Consider the following 18409-nt stretch of genomic DNA (forward strand, 5'->3'; position numbering starts at 1 on the left):
TTATGTCAAGAATGCCCTGTAGATCAATAAATAGAACAAGAACACATTGATTTAGTTTTGCTCCCTTCTAAGATTTAACTAAAAAGGTGAATTTTGTGAAGGATTGCTGAGCTGGAGGAGGGAGGCTGGCCCAACACCCGGGAGGACAGCCGTGTGGCCGTGGGACGGCGGAGAAGCAAGCTGGTACACACTGGCAAAGCCCCCAAGGCCTCGGTGAGGATGGCCACAAGCACCACCAAGTAGGGGCGCGGACGGGCCCAGCACAGGAAGGCCGGTGGAAAGGTACCTCGCCGGCCTCCACAGACCCCTCTGCTGGACTGCCAAACGCTGGCTCCTGTCCCATGAGGGACTCTGCTTCTGAGAACGGGGGAGTAGGTAACAGCCGACCTCCCACTGGAGCAGCAAGAAAAGCTTGAGACAACAAATACATATACAAAGACTCTGATTAAAGGGCAACTGTAAGCAGTTAAAGTAGTAAGAAGTTATAGGACCAAGAAGTAAAGATGACAAGAACCCAAAGGGATGGATGGCCCTGACCTGGGGTCTGTCCTCCCCCCGTGAAGGTGGGAAAGGAGCCCCCCCCGCCCTGACAATAAATACACATGTGCGAGACCTGACAGAGCAGATGTGGGGAAAGTGGGCAACACTGATAAAGGAAAGTAATTAATTCAAACAGGCTCCACACTGGGTGTGGAGCCCAACGCGGGGCTTGAACTCATGGCCCTGACATCAAGACCTGAGCTGAGATCAAGAGTGGGATGCTCAAGCGACCGAGTGCCCCAGGCGTCCTGATAAAGGAAATTCTTTACACCGTCCTTCACTCTGCTATACATTTGGGATTATTTCAGAAAGTTTAAATGAACAAACCAGCAGCTGAGAAAAGAAGTTGAGTCTCACTGGATGCCACCCTTGGGCGTACGGAGATGCACCTGCGTTTTCCCATGGAGCAGGTCCTGCTGTCGACTCTGGTCTCTCTCCTCTTTGTCACCAGGCTAGCCCCAGCTCTCCCTGTCACCCTCCTGTCCCTGCACGCCATGGCTATGCCTCCAAAACCTGCTCCTCGGTGGCCTCTTCCTCTTTAGTGTCTTGGTTCATTCACTCTGTATTTAGTGCAATTTTTACTGCATTATGATGACAGCCTACGGTTTTCTACTTATTTCAATTTTTTGGAAACTGCAGAGGTTTTCCCTGGGAACTAAATGTTAAACGCACAACCCTGTGACCACCTGTCTCCGGAAGCCTCTCCTGGTTCATGGCTACCGCGTGTCGTCACCACTTGACCCTGGACAGGCCATGTGGTCTGGCCGTGTCTCCCACCACCACCCGCTTTATCTATTCTGTCTTAGAGTCCCACCAGCTCTTAAGGTTACGTCATCTAGAACACATACGTCCCTGGTGGTTCTGCTATCTGGGGACCCCGAGGCTGGCTTGGCGAAGCAGTTCTGTCTCAGTGATGCTTTTTTGCCTTGAATTGAGCTTCACCTGCTATTAATGACATGCTCCCTACTTTTCTTTTGGGTCTAGCATATCCCTTATCTTCTTTTTAATAATACCCTATTACATTTTATCCATCTCATATTAGGATTTAAAGTCAAAGTTAGATGAACCGTGTTTGTTATATACAGGAACATACGTGTATATATAAATTGTGTATATAAAATATATAATATTGTAACATACATGATATATATAATAATGCAAACAATGTATATATAAAGGTAAATGTAACTTTTAAAATTATGGAAATACACGGGGATCCTCGGGTGGCTCAGCAATTTAGCGCCTGCCTTCGGCTCAGGGCGTGATCCTGGAGTCCTGAGATCGAGTCCCACGTCGGGCTCCCTGCATGGAGCCTACTTCTCCCTCTGCCTGTGTCTCTGTCTCTGTCTCTGTCTCTCTGTGTCTCTCATGCATAAATAAATAAAATCTTTAAAAAAAAACAAAAAAATAAAATTATGGAAATACAAAAAATTATGGAAATGATCTTAAATTTTGGTCACCTAGAAAAATGTGTGCAATACCTCAGCTAGATATTTAGCATTGAGATATAGTTAAATAAATTTCTTCAGATTAAATATCATTTTGAAAAAAAACAAAAAAACAAAAAACTATCTTCCGGTACTTGAGATAAAAATTTCCAAAATAACAAAATGACCCATTTGCAATAACAACTGACCAATGTCACAAACACTAGCTACGAGGGTGTGCGTGACCTAGGTGCTCTGATGCTGGTCTCAAGGCCGGCAGGTCTGGAGCGCAGGAAAGATAAGGGCAGGGGAGCCCCCGCCCACTGCCACGGTTGGGCTTGCATGCCTGTGCTCTCTGCAGCAGCTGCATGGCAGGGGACTCCCAGCCCGCAGCTCTCTGCCCACAGTTCAGGCGACACCCTGTCGGCTCTGCAGCCTCAAACGCATAGAGTATGTCAGTTGCTTTTTTGCTGGAAGCCTCAGCTTCTTATTTTTGCTCTAGGATTGAAGAATCTCCTTAAAACATGTTGAAAATCTAATCTCCCCACTGTATCTTGCCTTACTTTCTATATTATTTTCACTTTCGATCGTTTTAAGGAACACGGACAGCTCACCACCCTGAGTACTTACTATGTGCTAGGTATCCCTCTAACTCCTCCAAGCCCTCGGATGCTCGTAGCACCACACCAAGGGGCTGCTATTCTTCCTGCGACATGAACAAGAGGTCAAAGGGACAGGCTGGTGTCTGAGCCAGGGCAGTGTGGTTTCAGAGTCTCTCGACGGCCTCCAGGAAACAAGCAGCTCCCTGGCAAGGGGACAGTTCTGGCCTCCACACTGGCACTGTCCAGCTGGCCAGCAGCCCTTCCAAACCTCCCAGGGTGGTCGCCTGCACGCTGCTTACCCCGTCCAGGGAGCAGCATGGCCTCATAGCCCCTGCTCCAGATAAAGCCTGTGTCTGTGGCCCCAGGAGACTTCAGAAACCTGAAAAAAAATATCCTAAGGACTTAGAGCTCCTCGATGAAAAAAAAAGATCTGTGAATTAAAATCACTGGTGCCTAGTACACGTAACTGACGTGGGCCATGTTCCCCATCAGCCGGTAGCATGGAGGAGAAGGTGGGATGGTTAAAGGAACCCTTTACACAAACTTAAATGGGATTTTGCCTTAGCTCCAAGTCTGACTTGGTAACATTACTACCCACCCAAATCCAAATCATCAATTCTTCCTTCTCTTGAATACTCAGCAGACTGCAAAATGTGCCCCAAGCTGGATGCCAGGGTGAAGTTCAGACGGTTCAGGTCCGTGGTGTAATTCACCTACAAGCTCTCGGCCCATGTCCAGACCCCAGGCTCTTCCCCAGCCCCGCTGTCCCCCGGCCCCCTTGGCCATGAACATGGTCACCTGCTGCATCTTCCAGACAGTCTTCCTTGGAAGGCCTAGGCCAAGGGACCGTGCTCTCTGTGCTAGGAGGTACGGTCTTCCCAGGCCACCAGCCAGGCTGGAGTCAAAAGACAGGGGCTGCATTTTTTTCCTTACTGTGCATGTGCTTTGAATGCACGCCTAAAAGTAAAATGTTTCTCCAGGAATCTGGCAAGAAAGGAAAGCAAAACAGAAGATCTTGCCAGACCTACCCGTTCTCTGAGGCTTTCTTTGTCATGTGCTCACAGGCAAGCTGAAGTTAAGAAAGTGAATCTCCAAGATTTCAGGACTTTTTCTCAGAGCTTTTTGGCAGCTGTCTTGGGAGAGGAAAGGGTGGCAGCAGTCAATTATAGGGCTAATTTCTGGTTTGCCCAGCGTGTAATGCAGATTCACTCCTCTAACCCCGTCCAGATTGCCGATAAGAACACGGTATCTTAACGCACAAATTCTTTGTACAAATGCCCCCAAGCAACCTGACCGCCCTCGAGCGTTAAGCTCGCATTATGGGACCCCACAATTTTACGAGGCTCACAGCCAGGACTGGCAGCGGGCCTCTGAGGTTTCACCTACGAGACGCCGAGTCTGGGAAGAGAGTTCTCCCCTGGAACAGTCGCCTGAGCTGGACAGGAAAACACCTCCTCAGACTCCGTCAGTTACGGGGGGCCCCTGGGGTGTCAGCAGCGACTCTCAGGTGCCCAAGCCAAGGGCCACTTACTGTCGTGATCTTTCCACACCTCCTGTTTTGGGGGGAAGACTGTTTCTCATCTTGACCGAAAAGACCACTTGGTTCTGAAACGGGCCTCAGTAGCTCCAGGGCCAGGTGCACAGGCCGCTGCTGCTCGGGCAATCAGGGGACCCTTCACATGTGCTGCAAGCACCCGGCCGGGCCCCAGTTGGGCAACCAGAGGAAGAGGCCATCCTCAATCTTTGGATTCAGCGAGGACGGGAAGTCAAAACCAAAAGCACTCCCGGTCACACTGGAGTGAAATTTAAAACAAAACCGTATTTATAGTACTTTGATGTTTTAGACAGCGTATTTACAAACATCACGCTGCCTGATTCTTAGAACCATCTCACGAGAAAATTCTATGTTGGAACAGTTAACAGACTTGACAGTTAACAGAGATGGAACTCCAACTCTCTCACTGTGTGCTCTCCAGAAGAAACCGAATGCACGTAAGGGACGTAAGGGAGGGCTCTCTGGGGCTAGATGATCGGAGGCAGGACTGACAAGGGTGGGCTACCCGGGAGGTAGCTCCTGAAGAATTATCAAACCACGTAATTAAATTAATCCTTTCGGGGCACTCTGTCATCCGCACACAGTCTAGAACTCTCCCAGCTGACCTGCTGTGACCCTATCTTCCTAAAACATCCGCTCCGGTGAGAACAAGCGGGCTGACTCCGAACCACCAGAGGTGAGAGCGGTTCTAGAGCGGGAGCTCACCTCCTTGCTCACGCGGATGAACACCCCAACTCCGGCCAGTAGTAGTGGCGCCTGCTGGCCCCTCCATCAGCCACAGACGCTGCTCAGGCTGTGGGTGTTGGTGACACCTGGGCCGCACTCCCAGGCAGCTCGGGCCCCGAATAAATATCCTGACCCGAGGACGATGCTTTGGCCACATCAAAGCTTTTGTCCTGAACGCTGAAGCTACCATCAATCAATTTTCACCAACTGGAATCTGGATTTGCAAACACGGGGAGGAGCCAGCAGATCTAATCATCATTCCCCGGACGTGTCTGATGCCACTTTGCTCCAGACTCGGTGCCAAGTCCTCTCACCCCTCCTGTCACTGAATGCCCACAATGTTTCGTGAGGGAGATTTATTATTCCCATTTTGCAAATGAAGAAACGGTTACTCAGCAGGTTACGTAACTTGCTGGAGCCACACCACTGAGCAAAAGTTGAGACACGCAGAGCAGTTATCTGCGAAGGAGGGCACCGGGGGGCTGTGATGGCGGAGGCTGGGACGGCAGGGAGGCCGGGGTCAGGGTGGAGGCCACCCTCCGGCCTCCATGGGCCAGCTCCACCGTGCTCACTGCACTTGGAGCCAAACAGAAGACACGGGGGAGCGCGTTGTTGGAATGAACTCGGAGGGGGCCCATTCACTCACAGACGCCTTCTGGATCTTGCCACGTCTGCGCAGAATTATGCTATTACCTGGCGTTTTTCTTTAAACAGACATAATTTTGACTGAGCTCTGTCCTCGGCAATAATAACCCAAGAAATCATGGATTTGACATGCTAATTATATATTTTTATACTCGTTAATGTATAATCATTAAAATGATGTCCCACGCTGCATCACTTGGATCATCTCTTGTGCCACCAGCAGCGTGGACCTACCACACTTGGGAGGAATCGGGACTGCCCCACAGCAGAAAGGAGAGAACAAAATGAGAACTCCCCCATCTTTTGCCTTATTTATGGATTTCTAAGTTGATGCTTATCACTCCACAAAGTGCAAGCTCTGAGGCCTCCACCTACTGTCCTGAGTAGGGGGCAAGAAGGTCATCCTAGCTCACTGTCACTGCTGCACAGAGACCAGATGGACACCACCTCCCAGCCTCCCCGGACCCCCTGTCGGTCTCTGGTTCTACAACCAGAAACTCCTTAGGACCGTGCAAGAGCCTCTTCCATCCACCCCAGCTACCGAGTAGTCACTTTTTTTTTTTAATTTTTAAAGATTTATTTGTGAGAGAGAGCATGCACACATGTGCTTGTGCAAGACCACACCCACGGGGGAGGTGGAGACGTGGGGAGGGGTATAAGGGGAGAGAGACAGGCTCTCAAGCAGGCTCTGTGCTGAGCAGGGAGCCTGACACAGGGCTCGATTTCACAACCCTGAGATCATGACCTGAGCTGAAACCAAGAGTCAGATGTTCAACTGACTGAGCCACTCAGGTGTCCCCCAAGTAGCTACTTCTTTTTAAGGTTTGCCTCAAATTTCTGTCATAATACCGCTGCCAGGGATCCCTGGGTGGCTCAGTGGTTTAGCGCCTGCCTTTGGCCCAGGGCGTGATCCCGGGGTCTGGGATCGAGTCCCACATCAGGCTCCCTGCATGCAGCCTGCTTCTCCCTCTGCTTGTGTCTCTGCCTCTCTCTCTCTGTGTCTCTCACGAATAAATAAATAAAATCTAAAAAAAAAATACTGCTTCAAAAATAAGACTGCTTTTGGACAAATTAAGCTCAACTTTAGCCAGTGTAAGCAGCTAGCTAAATCTCCTTATTTTGGGACTGTACCACTGTCTGGAGGACTGTTCCATCTAATAAACGGACAGGAAGGGAAACATCTTCCTGGGTACACCTGCAATGGTTTTAGTATCATGAACCAAAAGGCAGCTTAAAAAGAGGCTATGCCCATCAGTCATATAAGTTTCCTGAAACCATGTTCCACAACTCCACTCAGAAGCGGAACTGGCCCTCCACAGTGGCTTCTAGTCCCTTTTTTCCCTTTAATAGACTGTTGCATATTTTCTAATACTTTAGGCCACACCACATTCTTTTTTAGAGGTAGCCAAAATATAAATAACATCCCCCAAAATATGCAAGCACATCTCATACACACTGAGACATCATAGATACCAAGAAGAGGAACCCTCTTTCATTAGTGGTTAAACAAATGAACACCACCACACCACACCTCTCTTGCCCAGAGCTGAGCGAGGCTTACTTCCTGCACGTGTGCAAAGCGCCGTATTTGCACACGGATTGCTGGCCTTTACACTCTTCACCGGTGTGTAGCAGGTATGGACACAGGAGTGCTGAGAGGCGTGTGCCAGATGAACACGCCAACGGTGAGACAGCCATGCACCCAACCACTGCACCCCATTACCGCCACCCCTGCCAGTTCCTCAAATCCCCCCTGCCCCGTGCAGTCTGCTCTGCCAAAACCCCCCACGCCCCCAAACCCGTCCTCATGACTGCTCAGCGGCTCTCCCTCCCCTCACCCCATGGCACCTGTGGCTTGAGTGTCACTGTCATGTGAGTTTCCATCCCAGGGACTTCTGTTTTCTTCCCACCTTCCTTCACTGGCTTCCTTATCTTTGTGGCCCTGCTTTATAGTTATAGACTTGCATTTTCCACCTACACCTGTGAACACAAGCATCGGATACAACCGCTAATACCCTGACCCAACTCAGCAGAAATCGGGTTTCTTTTCAATACAGTAATGCCATTAGGTCCTGTTTTGACTACGTGCCTTTGCTAGGTATTGGCTGGGACGCACGCTCAGAGCACAGACAAAACTGCCAGGTCCCCCCCCAAGGGAGACCCTGCGTGGGCCCATTTTCTTTGCTCTGGGCCAGCCCTTGGTTGTCGTCGGCCACCAAGTGGGACCGAATCAGGTCAGAGCTTTCAAAGTCACACTGAGGCTCTGTTTAGTCCTGGGGTAGATCATCCCTCGTGAGTGCTATCCCTGCTCTCGTGTCGGGAGAGCCGCGTGTGGCTCATCAATCCCACGTAGCTGCCAGGGATAACGGGGAGTGGTGGTGGTGGCGGCGGCGGTGGTTCATGGGAATAAAAGGTTACAGGGGTGGCAAGATGCCAATGGATGGATTTGGAAACCTGCTCTCCTGTGGACTGGCAGGTACTGAGCCCTGGGCAGGGCGGGAGAACACCTGGGCACATTTAGGGATTCCACTTTGGTTGTCCTCTGGGTCAGAAAGCTAAACAACAGGAGCTTCTGCATCGACGACAGGCTGAAGGCAGGTGCTTGCTTGACGCACACGGCACTCACGGCTTTTGAGGCCCCGACAGGAGCAAACGGGTCCCATTTCTGCTCCAGCATCCCAGGCAGGAGGGCCCGGCGTTTAGCTCCCAGCTGGGTGGGGGCTAAACACAAGCACTTCTCGAGAACTTTCCCTTGTTGTCACCGTGGGCACAAAGCCAGTGCTGGATTTCTAGGAGCACCATGTCAATACTGCAAACAAGGAAATGATGGAGACAGAGCCCCGCAGACAAGTACAATCCAAAGGTGCCTCCAAGGGTGCTGGGGGTGGGGCTGAGGAACCGCCATGCAGAGCTGTGGTCCCTTCCAACCCCCTGCAGGACCCCAGTGCCCCACCTGGCCCTCTGCCACCAGGGGCGATGCGTGGAAACCCATCGAAACGTCACCGAAGCACAAACATTCACAGATGGAGTGAGTCAAAGTTCAGTGGAAAAACCATCTTCCTTGAGAAGTTCCAATTAAATGGAATATTAAAAGAGATCTGTTCTAAGTTAAAGCATAATCCATACTTTAACAGAGGTTAAGGTGACAAGCTTTCTTTCAGGAAACTAAGAAATCTGGACAGCAGTGAGTGTTCAGGTCGCCCTAGATCCTCAAGGGCAGCCAGGGCCCTAGCCCAGCATTTCTGGAAGCAGCAAGAAGAGAAAGTCTTAAAAAAAAAATACTGTACTCAGAATTCATAAGAATTCTTGCTCCATTAAAAATAATGTAGAGCCTTTCCTTTCCTGGTCCCTTCTTTTTGGGGATGGGGGTGAGGAGGCCAAATCCCATGTTCCCCCCTCTTCCAGGGTTTACAGGACAGAAGTCAACCAGCTGCCTTTAGCATGGTGGCTGGCGTCCCAGTCAACACTAGGAACACAGCCACTGAAAGGAGCAATACGAGAAACTTTATTTGGATTTCTCCAGGAGGTGATTTCAAAACTTTGGCTTTCCAGGGCGAAAGGCTGCAAGAAGTTGGGGAAGATGTATTGTTTCTGAGGTGAGCATATAGAGTACCTTCGAGTCTGGGTGCAGGGTTAGAACAAACCTTCCTGCTGTCCCAGAGCAGAAAGTCTGTCCACCGGTCAGCTCTGGATGATGACACGTGGAAGCACGAAAGCACAGCACACGGCGCGGGGGAGTGTGTGGCCCACACTCACCTGGATTCACGTAACCCCCTCCTGCCCTCCGGCTTCCTACATAATGACACCAGTGAGTGGAGTGGGCTTTTAGAAATTGGAGGTGCAGTCACAGGACATCCAACCAGCCATTTTAAAGTGCGCAACTACCCTCAGCAGCATGAGGTGTGCTCACGACGTGCAGCCACCCTTTCCCCGTTCCCACACCTTTTCACCCCTTCCAGTAATCGTGCCTCACTCCCCGCCCTCCGCCCCTGGCAACCTCTAATCTGCTTCCGGCCTCTATGAATCTGCCTAGACCAGATGTTTCATATAAAAGAAATATTTTTAAAATGAGCATTTAAGTTACACGAATTGCCTAATATTACGTGGTAATCCCAAATGTAAACAAGGTAGAAATCTGATATTTGTGGCTTAAAATGGTGCTCTGGAGTTAGGATTTCACAAACTGGTAAAATTTCACAAAGAATCTTCATGATAGACGTTGGTTTACCACCCTGACAAAGAACGTTTAAAAAAAAAAAATCCCAACAGAAAAGATATTTTAATAGCACAGAGGACAAATCTTAGAATGAAGGAGAGTCCTGTAAATTGAAAAAAATGTAGCCTTATAAAAAAGCAACATTACATCACCCTGGTTTTTGCCTTGGACAGGTGAGAGCCTTGGGAGAGAGGGGCACAGGCTTTTGGGAATGACTGATCCTGGGCCACTACCCTGGGTGCACGTGAATGCAGCTAAACTACGTATGCATGCTCCCTGGCCCAAGGGAGCTCCCCCACAAAGACAGCCTGGGGAATGAGGTGGATTTCTTCCTCTAAGAAGGAATCTTTTTGACGGTGAAGAATGATAAGATCTAAATCTAGCTCGAGAATCAAGAAGGACGGTAGCTTTGCAAAATACATCAATATACTGTAGATCAGGGAATGCCACTTCACCCAGTGTGGACGGATGCCAGCCTGCGGTCTGGAGAGGTTACATAGCACGCAGCCAAAGCAACAACCTTTACAAATAAATACCAGAGCTCTGACAGGCAGGTTCTCCCCAACTTGGCCTTTTAAACTGGGGTATGCAACCTGGGGGGTGCGTAAAGCCACAGGATAAACATGACACACTTCCTGGAGTATCGGTTTGACGATGCAGTTAAACCGTGCTAAACGCTTTCACATTAATGATAATGAAATAGAATACAAAATTCCAAGCTTTTTAGGATAAAACCTGAGACTTCAGAGACTTCAACACTTTGGGGGTTCTTCAAGGACCGAGTCATGAGTCAGGCCAAGGCCCCAGACTCTGCTAAGAGTGGGCTTTCCTGGCTCAGAGTCAGAGGAGCCGCCAGGGAGAGTGTGGACTGGGCTATCCTGATCTGACCGACTCCAGGCCAGATGGGGCTGCAGAGAGACCAGGAGGGCGAACAAACTGGTTCTAATATTTACATGGAAACACGGGACCCTGAATACAAAACAATTTTGAAAAAGAAGAACAAAGCTGGAGGACTCCCACTTCCTGATTCTAAAACTTCTGACAGAGCTACAGTAATCAAGGCGGCAGACATACAGACCAACGGAAACAGCAGAGAGTCCAGAAATAAACCCTCACATTACGGTCCATTGATTTTTAACAAGCATGCCAGTCCGTTTGATGGGGGGGAAAGGATGGTCTTTTCAACAAATGGTGCTAGGAAAATTGGATGCCACTTGCAAAAGAAAGAGGTTGGACCTCACCTAATACCACGTACAAAAATTAACTCAAAATGGATCAAAGACCAACTATGATCACAACACCCTTCGAAGAAACCATGGGAGCAAATCTTTGGATTAGGTGGTGGTTTCTTAGATCTTAGCACCAAAACCACAAGTAGCAAAAGACACATCAGATAAACTGGACTTCGCCCAAATTAGAAACTCCTGAGCTGGAAATGAGATCATCAAGAAAGTGAAAAGATGACCTACAGACTGGCAGTAAATATTTGCAAACTCCAGCCATGATAAGGGACCGCTGTCTGGGTCCAGGTCCACAAAGACTGTGCGGTGACAAAGTCACGACTGTCACTTCCACCTGCATCTTTCAGGCCCCTCAGCACGTCACCAATGCTGGGTCAGCTCCTCTTCAATCTTCATGCTTCCCACCTCACTGGTTCCCCCGGGATTTCTGGCAAAGGCGTCCCCTTCTCCCCTCTGGTGCCACCAGGTAAACCAAAGCCATCGTGCCCTACCATCCCCAGGTTCCTTCTCAAATTCCCTCCCTCCCTAGAACCTTCTGAAAGCCCTATGTACTGAAGAGGACCCCGAACATCTGAGTTTCAGCAGATCTGGTTTTGATAGCCTTATCATTTCACACGTAAGAAAGGAACAGGGCTCACCGCACAGTGACGGGGTCTGAAATAGAGCAAAACCAGTTCACTCACCTAATGAGACGCAATAACCAACCAGCGTGACAGACCGTGAGCGAGCCCCTGGCTGGAAGGCTAGGGGATGACTGACCTGCCCAATCCACCTGCACCCTCGTGCTCTGCTGTCTTCATGAATAGGGGTGCACACTGCAACAGGCCAGGCAAGGGTAAGAGGTGCCCCCGGGGAGAAGCACCAGCAGAGTTCAGTTCTGGCCAAGGCACAACACAAATCCGTGATTTTGGCTTTCCAGTGAGCGGACTAAATGCATAGCAGTAACTTCAAAGGCACAGAAAAATGCAGCCCCAGTGTCTGAGAAGGTCAGGCATCAGCATAAAGCCTCCACTTTTAATGCTATGCCTGTTCTTAATTTTTTGAGTAGGTAATACATTCACATGGCTTGAATACACACACACTCATGGTGAAAACCCTCAGATTTCCTCACCAAAGGTATCGCTTTTAGTTTGTCTGCCCTTTGAGCTTCCCTACGGAACCCCAGGAATGCACCCTGAGGCCTCCCTCCCTCCCCCATGGGCTGACAAGAGTGTCCGGCCTTTCCCCTCTATCCCTCTGATACTCTCCACTAACCAGTCCATAGAGAGATGCTATTTGATAGAAGCCCTCTTCTCAGATTTCTCTCACCACATAGCCATACCCCATATCCCAACATACTCTCTAGCGTGTCAACTAATCCCCCGGCCCCCAGCAGCGTCTGGGGGCCACCGATGGGCTTACCAGGTGTCACTTCTCCTGGGGGGCCCTGCCCTGCCCACTAGGCCTGCTTACCCTCCTGCATGCCTGACTGAAGCAGGTGTAGACAAGCACCCCCAGCACCCTGTATACTGCCAAGCACCCAAGGCGTGATTTCTAAATATTTGCCAAAGGAATGAAACACAGTTTTAGGTGGACATGAGGCAGGAGGTCAAGAGGAAATTTTGTTGTTCTTTCTGTGTTAGGTATACTCCATAAAGGTTTCCTCCCTTCTGAAATGAACTCATTTCACTAACAATTTTTAGTCTTAATTTTAACCCCCTTCGGTACAACAAAGGATGTAGGGCGGCCACACTGCTTGTATCAACAAGAGCACACATACAGAGTACTTGAAAGCCAAGAATGAGGAAGGAAACATTTGCAGAGCTTTATGAAAATGAGGAACTTGAGTTCATAGACTGTTCTTCTACTACAACATAAACATCCCCTCGGTTGTATACATCATCAAGAAAGAGTTGTCTTTACTACTGTTTCCCCTTGGACAAATGCCTATACTATACCAAGTTTTCAGATAAAACAGGCCTCTCCCCATCCAGACCCTCAAACTATATATACTATTATTAATAGGACGATAGATGCAATTTCATACTAAACTGTAAGAATTACTCAAGAGGAATCTTCACCAGTAGTAAGTTTATGTTCAGAACTGAAATCACTTCTGTTGCCTTTGTTGAAAATGCAACCTCACATTTGAGTGTCTCAGGATGTGTGAGGTCCTTAAACCAAGTGGCAAATGGTCAATCCGAGTTTCTCCGGTAGGAGCTTTGGGCTGGGCTGAGAGCAAGTGAGCCCAGTGTGAGGCTCCCCTGAGTTCAAGTTCACGTAGACCCACAACCTCCCAAGGTACAGCCCGACATTCAGGGCTCAGAATCTGTGTCTCCTTTCTAGATGATGCCCTAAGCTCAACCAACACTGGCTTCCGCAGCCCTGCACTCTACACACACCACAAAAAAAAAAAAAAAAAAAAAAAAAAAAGCAACTGAGAGCAGAAAGTACCGTGTAGATGGATCTCGGTGACACAGGAACCTGTAAGAGCCGCCCCGGTGCGCATTCGGAGAGGTGCGAGAGAGGCCAGAACGGTGAGTCAAAACCCCAGTGCTCATCTGGTCTGTCACCAACTCCTTGTGGGACCTCAGGCCAGGCGGTGAACCTTTCTACTTTGGTTTCCACGGCTGTAAAGGTGGGCCTAATAATACCTCTTTGCTGCCTCGTAGGAGAGAAGATGGTTAATGAACACATGCAAGGAGCTTTGAAGATGAACAAGTTTCCTGGGTGCTAATGACAAACAATAACAGTCTACGTGTCCTCTTCCGGTGCCCACTCTGCAGCAGCTGGCAGTCCCGGCCTGCTCCTACTAAACTGGTGTCTTTAAACCATTTTTTTCTCACAGCTCCACAGCTCTGAAAAGCCCCGGAAGAAATGGATGACAGCAATGCTTAGGGTACCAGATGACTAACGCAAGAAAGCACACGCAGGCAGCAGCCGCCAGACCTGCACCAGGTCCTGCGCTGTCCTGCCTCAGGTCTGCACACTCCTCATTGGCATAAATATTTCCATGGGCATGAGTTTCAGTTTCTTTGGGTGGGTGCCACAGTGAAGGCTATCAACTGGCTGAGATGTCCCTTGTTTTTCTGCCAAAGAATGTTTGCCTGAACATGCTCCTTAAACTTCCCTTTGTCATTATTGTTTTTAATATTCACAAGTGAAGTCTGGCGTGGAAAATTATTGGGGGGAGGGTCGGAATGGGAGGCTCCAAGTGTAGCTTACATTTCACTCAAAAGGAGGCTCTCCTTTTTTTCAGATAGAGAAAAGGCTCAAACGGGCAAATGATCAAGCCTATATACTAAAATAACAAGATTGTCGACTGAACTGGTTTTATAAGCTGATATCAGGCTTTAAACAAACATGCGTTCCATGCACCCAGGCACTCAAACACACCCTCCCCATCAAAAGGTATTTTTCCAACCTCCGTAGGCAGGGCAATCTATGTCTGTGTAACTGAATACACAAAATTACAACTGAGATCAAAATTAAATGCACAAAAATTTTCAGGATTAATATTTTGATATATGTTCACATGTAACTGATGCACAAAATTCAGAGGTAAAAAATACAGGATTCAAGCTCCTGGTATTGCATTGTTTGAATTAGCAAAGTCAACCCAAAGGAAGTGTGAGGAGCCTTAGGAGGTCAGTTTGTGAAGGCCTCATCTGGAAAACAAAGGACAGAAAGGACTGCTTTAGGGGAGAAAGGGGCAGGGACTCTGAGGAAAGAATTTCAGGGCAGCCCAAATTTAACATGGCTGAAAGTACAAATTTCAGTTAACCTTTAAGATGAACATCTTTTCAATGTAATTTTATTCATTACTGACTTTATTGCAAAGAGGAAAAGTGTCTGGATTTATCAGAGTTTTAAAAAACCCTTACTCACTGGACAGTCACTGAAGTTTTCGAAGGCAAAGCATTTCTGCTAAGAATAAAGAAAAGGGAGGAAATTGCTCATTCTCTTGACAAGCTTTTGTCCTCAGAGATACCAGATGAACAGAAATGTAAGCACCTTTAAAATCCTTGAAAATAAGTACTTTAATCACATGTGTATCTTCCTATCTACTTACCTACCTACCTGCCTATTTTTAAGTGATCTCTATACCCAACACGGGGGCTCGAACTCAGGACCCTGAGATCAAGAGCTGCATCGCTCCCCTGACTGAACCAGCCAGGCCCCCTTCTCAAGCATGTTTAAGGCATTTGCAGATTCAGGAAGGTATAGAGACTTGGGCAAGGACCCCAGCAAGTGACTGGATCTGAGAGCTCTGGGTTCTGGTAGGAAGAGGCGGGCCACTAACATAACAAGACCTCAGTGTTTCCAACCTCTACTGAAATATTTTAAGAGCAAACACAGAAGGGTCGGCAATGCTTTCTATAGGAAAATGTCTCCTCAGGACCAGGTCTCGAGCAGGGAAAAACAAAAACCCACATTTCTGGCAGCCTGGTGTAGCAGAAGTGGCCTAAGTTCTAGGCAGACGGCGCGAGGTTTCTTCTGGCCTTGCACTCACTGTTTAGTCAGGTGCACTCGGGGGATGGTTTCTAATGCCTGTAATACAAGCCCAGAGCTTTTCTATCCTGCCAGGCTGTGGGCGTTGAGTGTCTGTGACGGCCCCTGGGACAGTCCCAGGCATGTGGTAGATGCTCCACGGGGTGTTCCTCCCAGAGGCCCACCTGGGCCAATAGTTTAAACCCAATTAGCAGAAGGATGTCTGAGATCGCACTTAGAATTTATGCAATATATGTATATAAGGTACAATACACAGGATGATATAATGTAACAGTGTCACTCCCAGGACATCAAAACACCATAGACAGCGACCAAATACTAAAAACCCATAAAACATTTACATTTCTAAAACTGCTCTTGTGTCAATCTTTTTCTTAACCAAAACAAAAAATTCATACTTTCTGTGAATAACTACATTATGTACGTGAACACGAGTGCACGTCTGGAATGAGACACTGTGAACCCAAACAACTCACTTTGAGGCGACATGAAAGGAAGGAGGCTGACTGGGGGGGATAAAGTCAGAGAGATTTTCAGATTTGTAAATAAAACAAAATTTTAAAGTTTTCGCATATGTATTTTTTTTTTTTTTAAGATTAAAGAAAGATACAAGGAAGCAGACTATGGTGGAAAGGGAATTCTGTGTGTGTGTGTGGGGGGTTACTTTACTACCTGCGGTGCAGGCTTGAGCTCAATTACCCAGTCCCTGTGGCCTGGGAGACCTGTTCACAACATTAGGTGGCTGACTTTAATTTGGATTTTTTTGGGAGGTGGGGGGGGGGGAGAGAAAAAAATACAGAGGCCTGGTAAATATAGGGCCAAGGTCACATCCAGCCCAAGGTAGAAAGATTTCCTAGGCCAGTGGCTTCTTTTTTTTTTTTTTTTTTTTTGGTGTTAGGACCCATGTACATTCTAAAAAGTCCAGAGGGCCCTAGAGAGCTTGGATTATGTGGGTTACATCTACTGATATTGGCCAGAAGATTTTATATATATATATACACACACATACACACATATGTTAAGTGTGTGTGAGAGAGAGAGACAGAAAGGAGGGGAAGCGGCAGAAGGAGAAGAAGAGAGCATCTTCAGCAGGCTCCACACCCACCACAGAGCCTGATGTGGGGCTTGATCTCATGACCCTGAGGTCATGACCTGAGCTGAAACCGAGAGTCAGACACTTAACCAACTGAGCCATCTGGGTGCCCTGAGAATGTTTAAAATATTTACGAATTCATTTAAAGCAATAAGAATAGGCTCATTTTGTGTGAACTTAAATATTATGAAAACAACCTCTCTCCCAAATTAGCAAAAAAACCTGTTTTACATTTCTGTGTCTCTCTTAACGTCTGACTTAACAGGACAGAAAAGAGTTGCATTTCTGCTTCTGTACTCAATTTGTTTGATGTGCTGTTTTGGTTGAAGTATGTGTGTGTGGGGGGGGAGGAGCCCACCCTCACACAGATACGTTTATTTGAAGAACAGAGGCATTTTGATGACTTTCTCAAAAAATTGTGGTTATTCCTCTTTGAGTCTCTGCTAACATCCAACAAATGGTAGTTTCTCAAAAATTACTTGCAATACAGAACCTAAAACTATAGTGATGGACATTTTACATCCAAACCCCATGGTATGTCCTACATTTGAATGTCTCTTCTGCCTACATGTGTTGGTAGCATCATTTCTTGCTTGCTTGAACGTATTGGTGTGTGGGGTCATGCAGACCTGTCACGGACACATCAAGACGCTCCATTTGTTAATATTACCAGGACCATCAGCTTGAGGAGCTGTCAAGCTCACGTTGGCAGATACAAGTTTTCCAAAATTCTGTTTTTTGCTTGCAAGCTTGGATTTTATCATGGGCAACAATCAGCATCACTGCTGTTTCCTTTGAATTGACTGATTTGCTTCATTACTTCTCAAGACCGTTTGTCTGCCTTTTGTTCTTTGAAGTAAGAATGTTGAGCCTGAAAAGTGGCTAGTTCAGCTTGTAACTCATATAACTATTTAGTTTTCCTCAAGACAAGCCCCCCTGCCCCAATGCTCTGGCATGCCAGAGGGCTCCGCGGTCCATCAAGACATCAAGATTGGTGGCAGGGATTGAAACTTCGTAAAACTAACCATGTCAAGCTTCATCGAGGACATTCCGAGGTCAGGCTGGTGGGCACAGGACCCACAACCCACCGCCTAGCTCTGTGGAAGGAGCACTTTTACCCACAGGAGCACTGTTACCCACCAAACAAGTCTTCTTGTGAAGACTGTTTTGGCCTCGTAAATCCCTTGAAAGCATTTCTGGGACTCCAGGGGCCCCCGGACCACATCTGTGAACCCTGCCCTGCCCAGAGACTGAGCACCTTCACACCTTCAGATTTCTGAAAACAGTCATCAGATGGATCTACTCCATGAAGGTGAGAAAACCAAACTGTTGACAAAGCAAACCCACATGCATGCACATGCCCTCCCCATCTCCTCCTCCTCGAGGCCTACCATGAACGAGGGAACCCGCAATGCGGAAGAACTGGGCTTGTTCCCTCCAGTGAAGCGTAACTATTCTCATAACTTTAAGTCAGAAGACTGAAATTAGAACCCATCGCTCCTGAATGACACAACCAGCAGACAAAAATCCTCAAGTAGTACAAAGGTTCACGTGCATCAGTGACAAAGGAGAGCGTGAAGAACCCCATCAGCCAGTGTTAAAACAGCTCAAGCTCTATTGTAAACACCACAGCATTAACACAACAGTAAGATCTAAAGTTATCGTTGAGATCCCTCTGAGTTCAAATACTATTGCAAATAAGAAATCCCAGCAAGGGGTGCCTGGGTGGCTCCCATGGGTATTGCAAATAAGAAATCCCAGCAAGGGGTGCCTGGGTGGCTCCCATGGGTAAGCATCCGACTCTTGGGCTCTGGGCTCAGCTCAGGTCATGATCTTGGGGTCCTGGGATGGAGCCTGACATCAGGCTCCGTGC

The 18409-nt window shown here is 48.0% G+C and overlaps 1 protein-coding gene across 9 annotated transcripts in view; it reads right to left on the reverse strand.

The window, feature by feature from the left end:
• The window catches only part of PPP2R5C (protein phosphatase 2 regulatory subunit B'gamma), a 122277-nt gene that overhangs the window by 67744 nt on the left and 36124 nt on the right, over nt 1–18409 (reverse strand). The window contains exon 1 of one of the 9 annotated variants that reach the window (XM_055304086.1): nt 13386–13525. The exons of the other annotated variants lie outside the window; for them this stretch is intronic. Coding sequence (XP_055160061.1) covers nt 13386–13440 — 55 coding nt within the window. The 5' untranslated portion in view covers nt 13441–13525. Of the gene's footprint in view, nt 1–13385; nt 13526–18409 lie in introns of those variants that run through there. 9 annotated transcript variants of the gene reach the window in all.

Source organism: Nyctereutes procyonoides, unplaced genomic scaffold (assembly GCF_905146905.1).
Source record: "Nyctereutes procyonoides isolate TBG_1078 unplaced genomic scaffold, NYPRO_anot_genome, whole genome shotgun sequence".
Taxonomy (NCBI): Eukaryota; Metazoa; Chordata; class Mammalia; order Carnivora; family Canidae; genus Nyctereutes; species Nyctereutes procyonoides.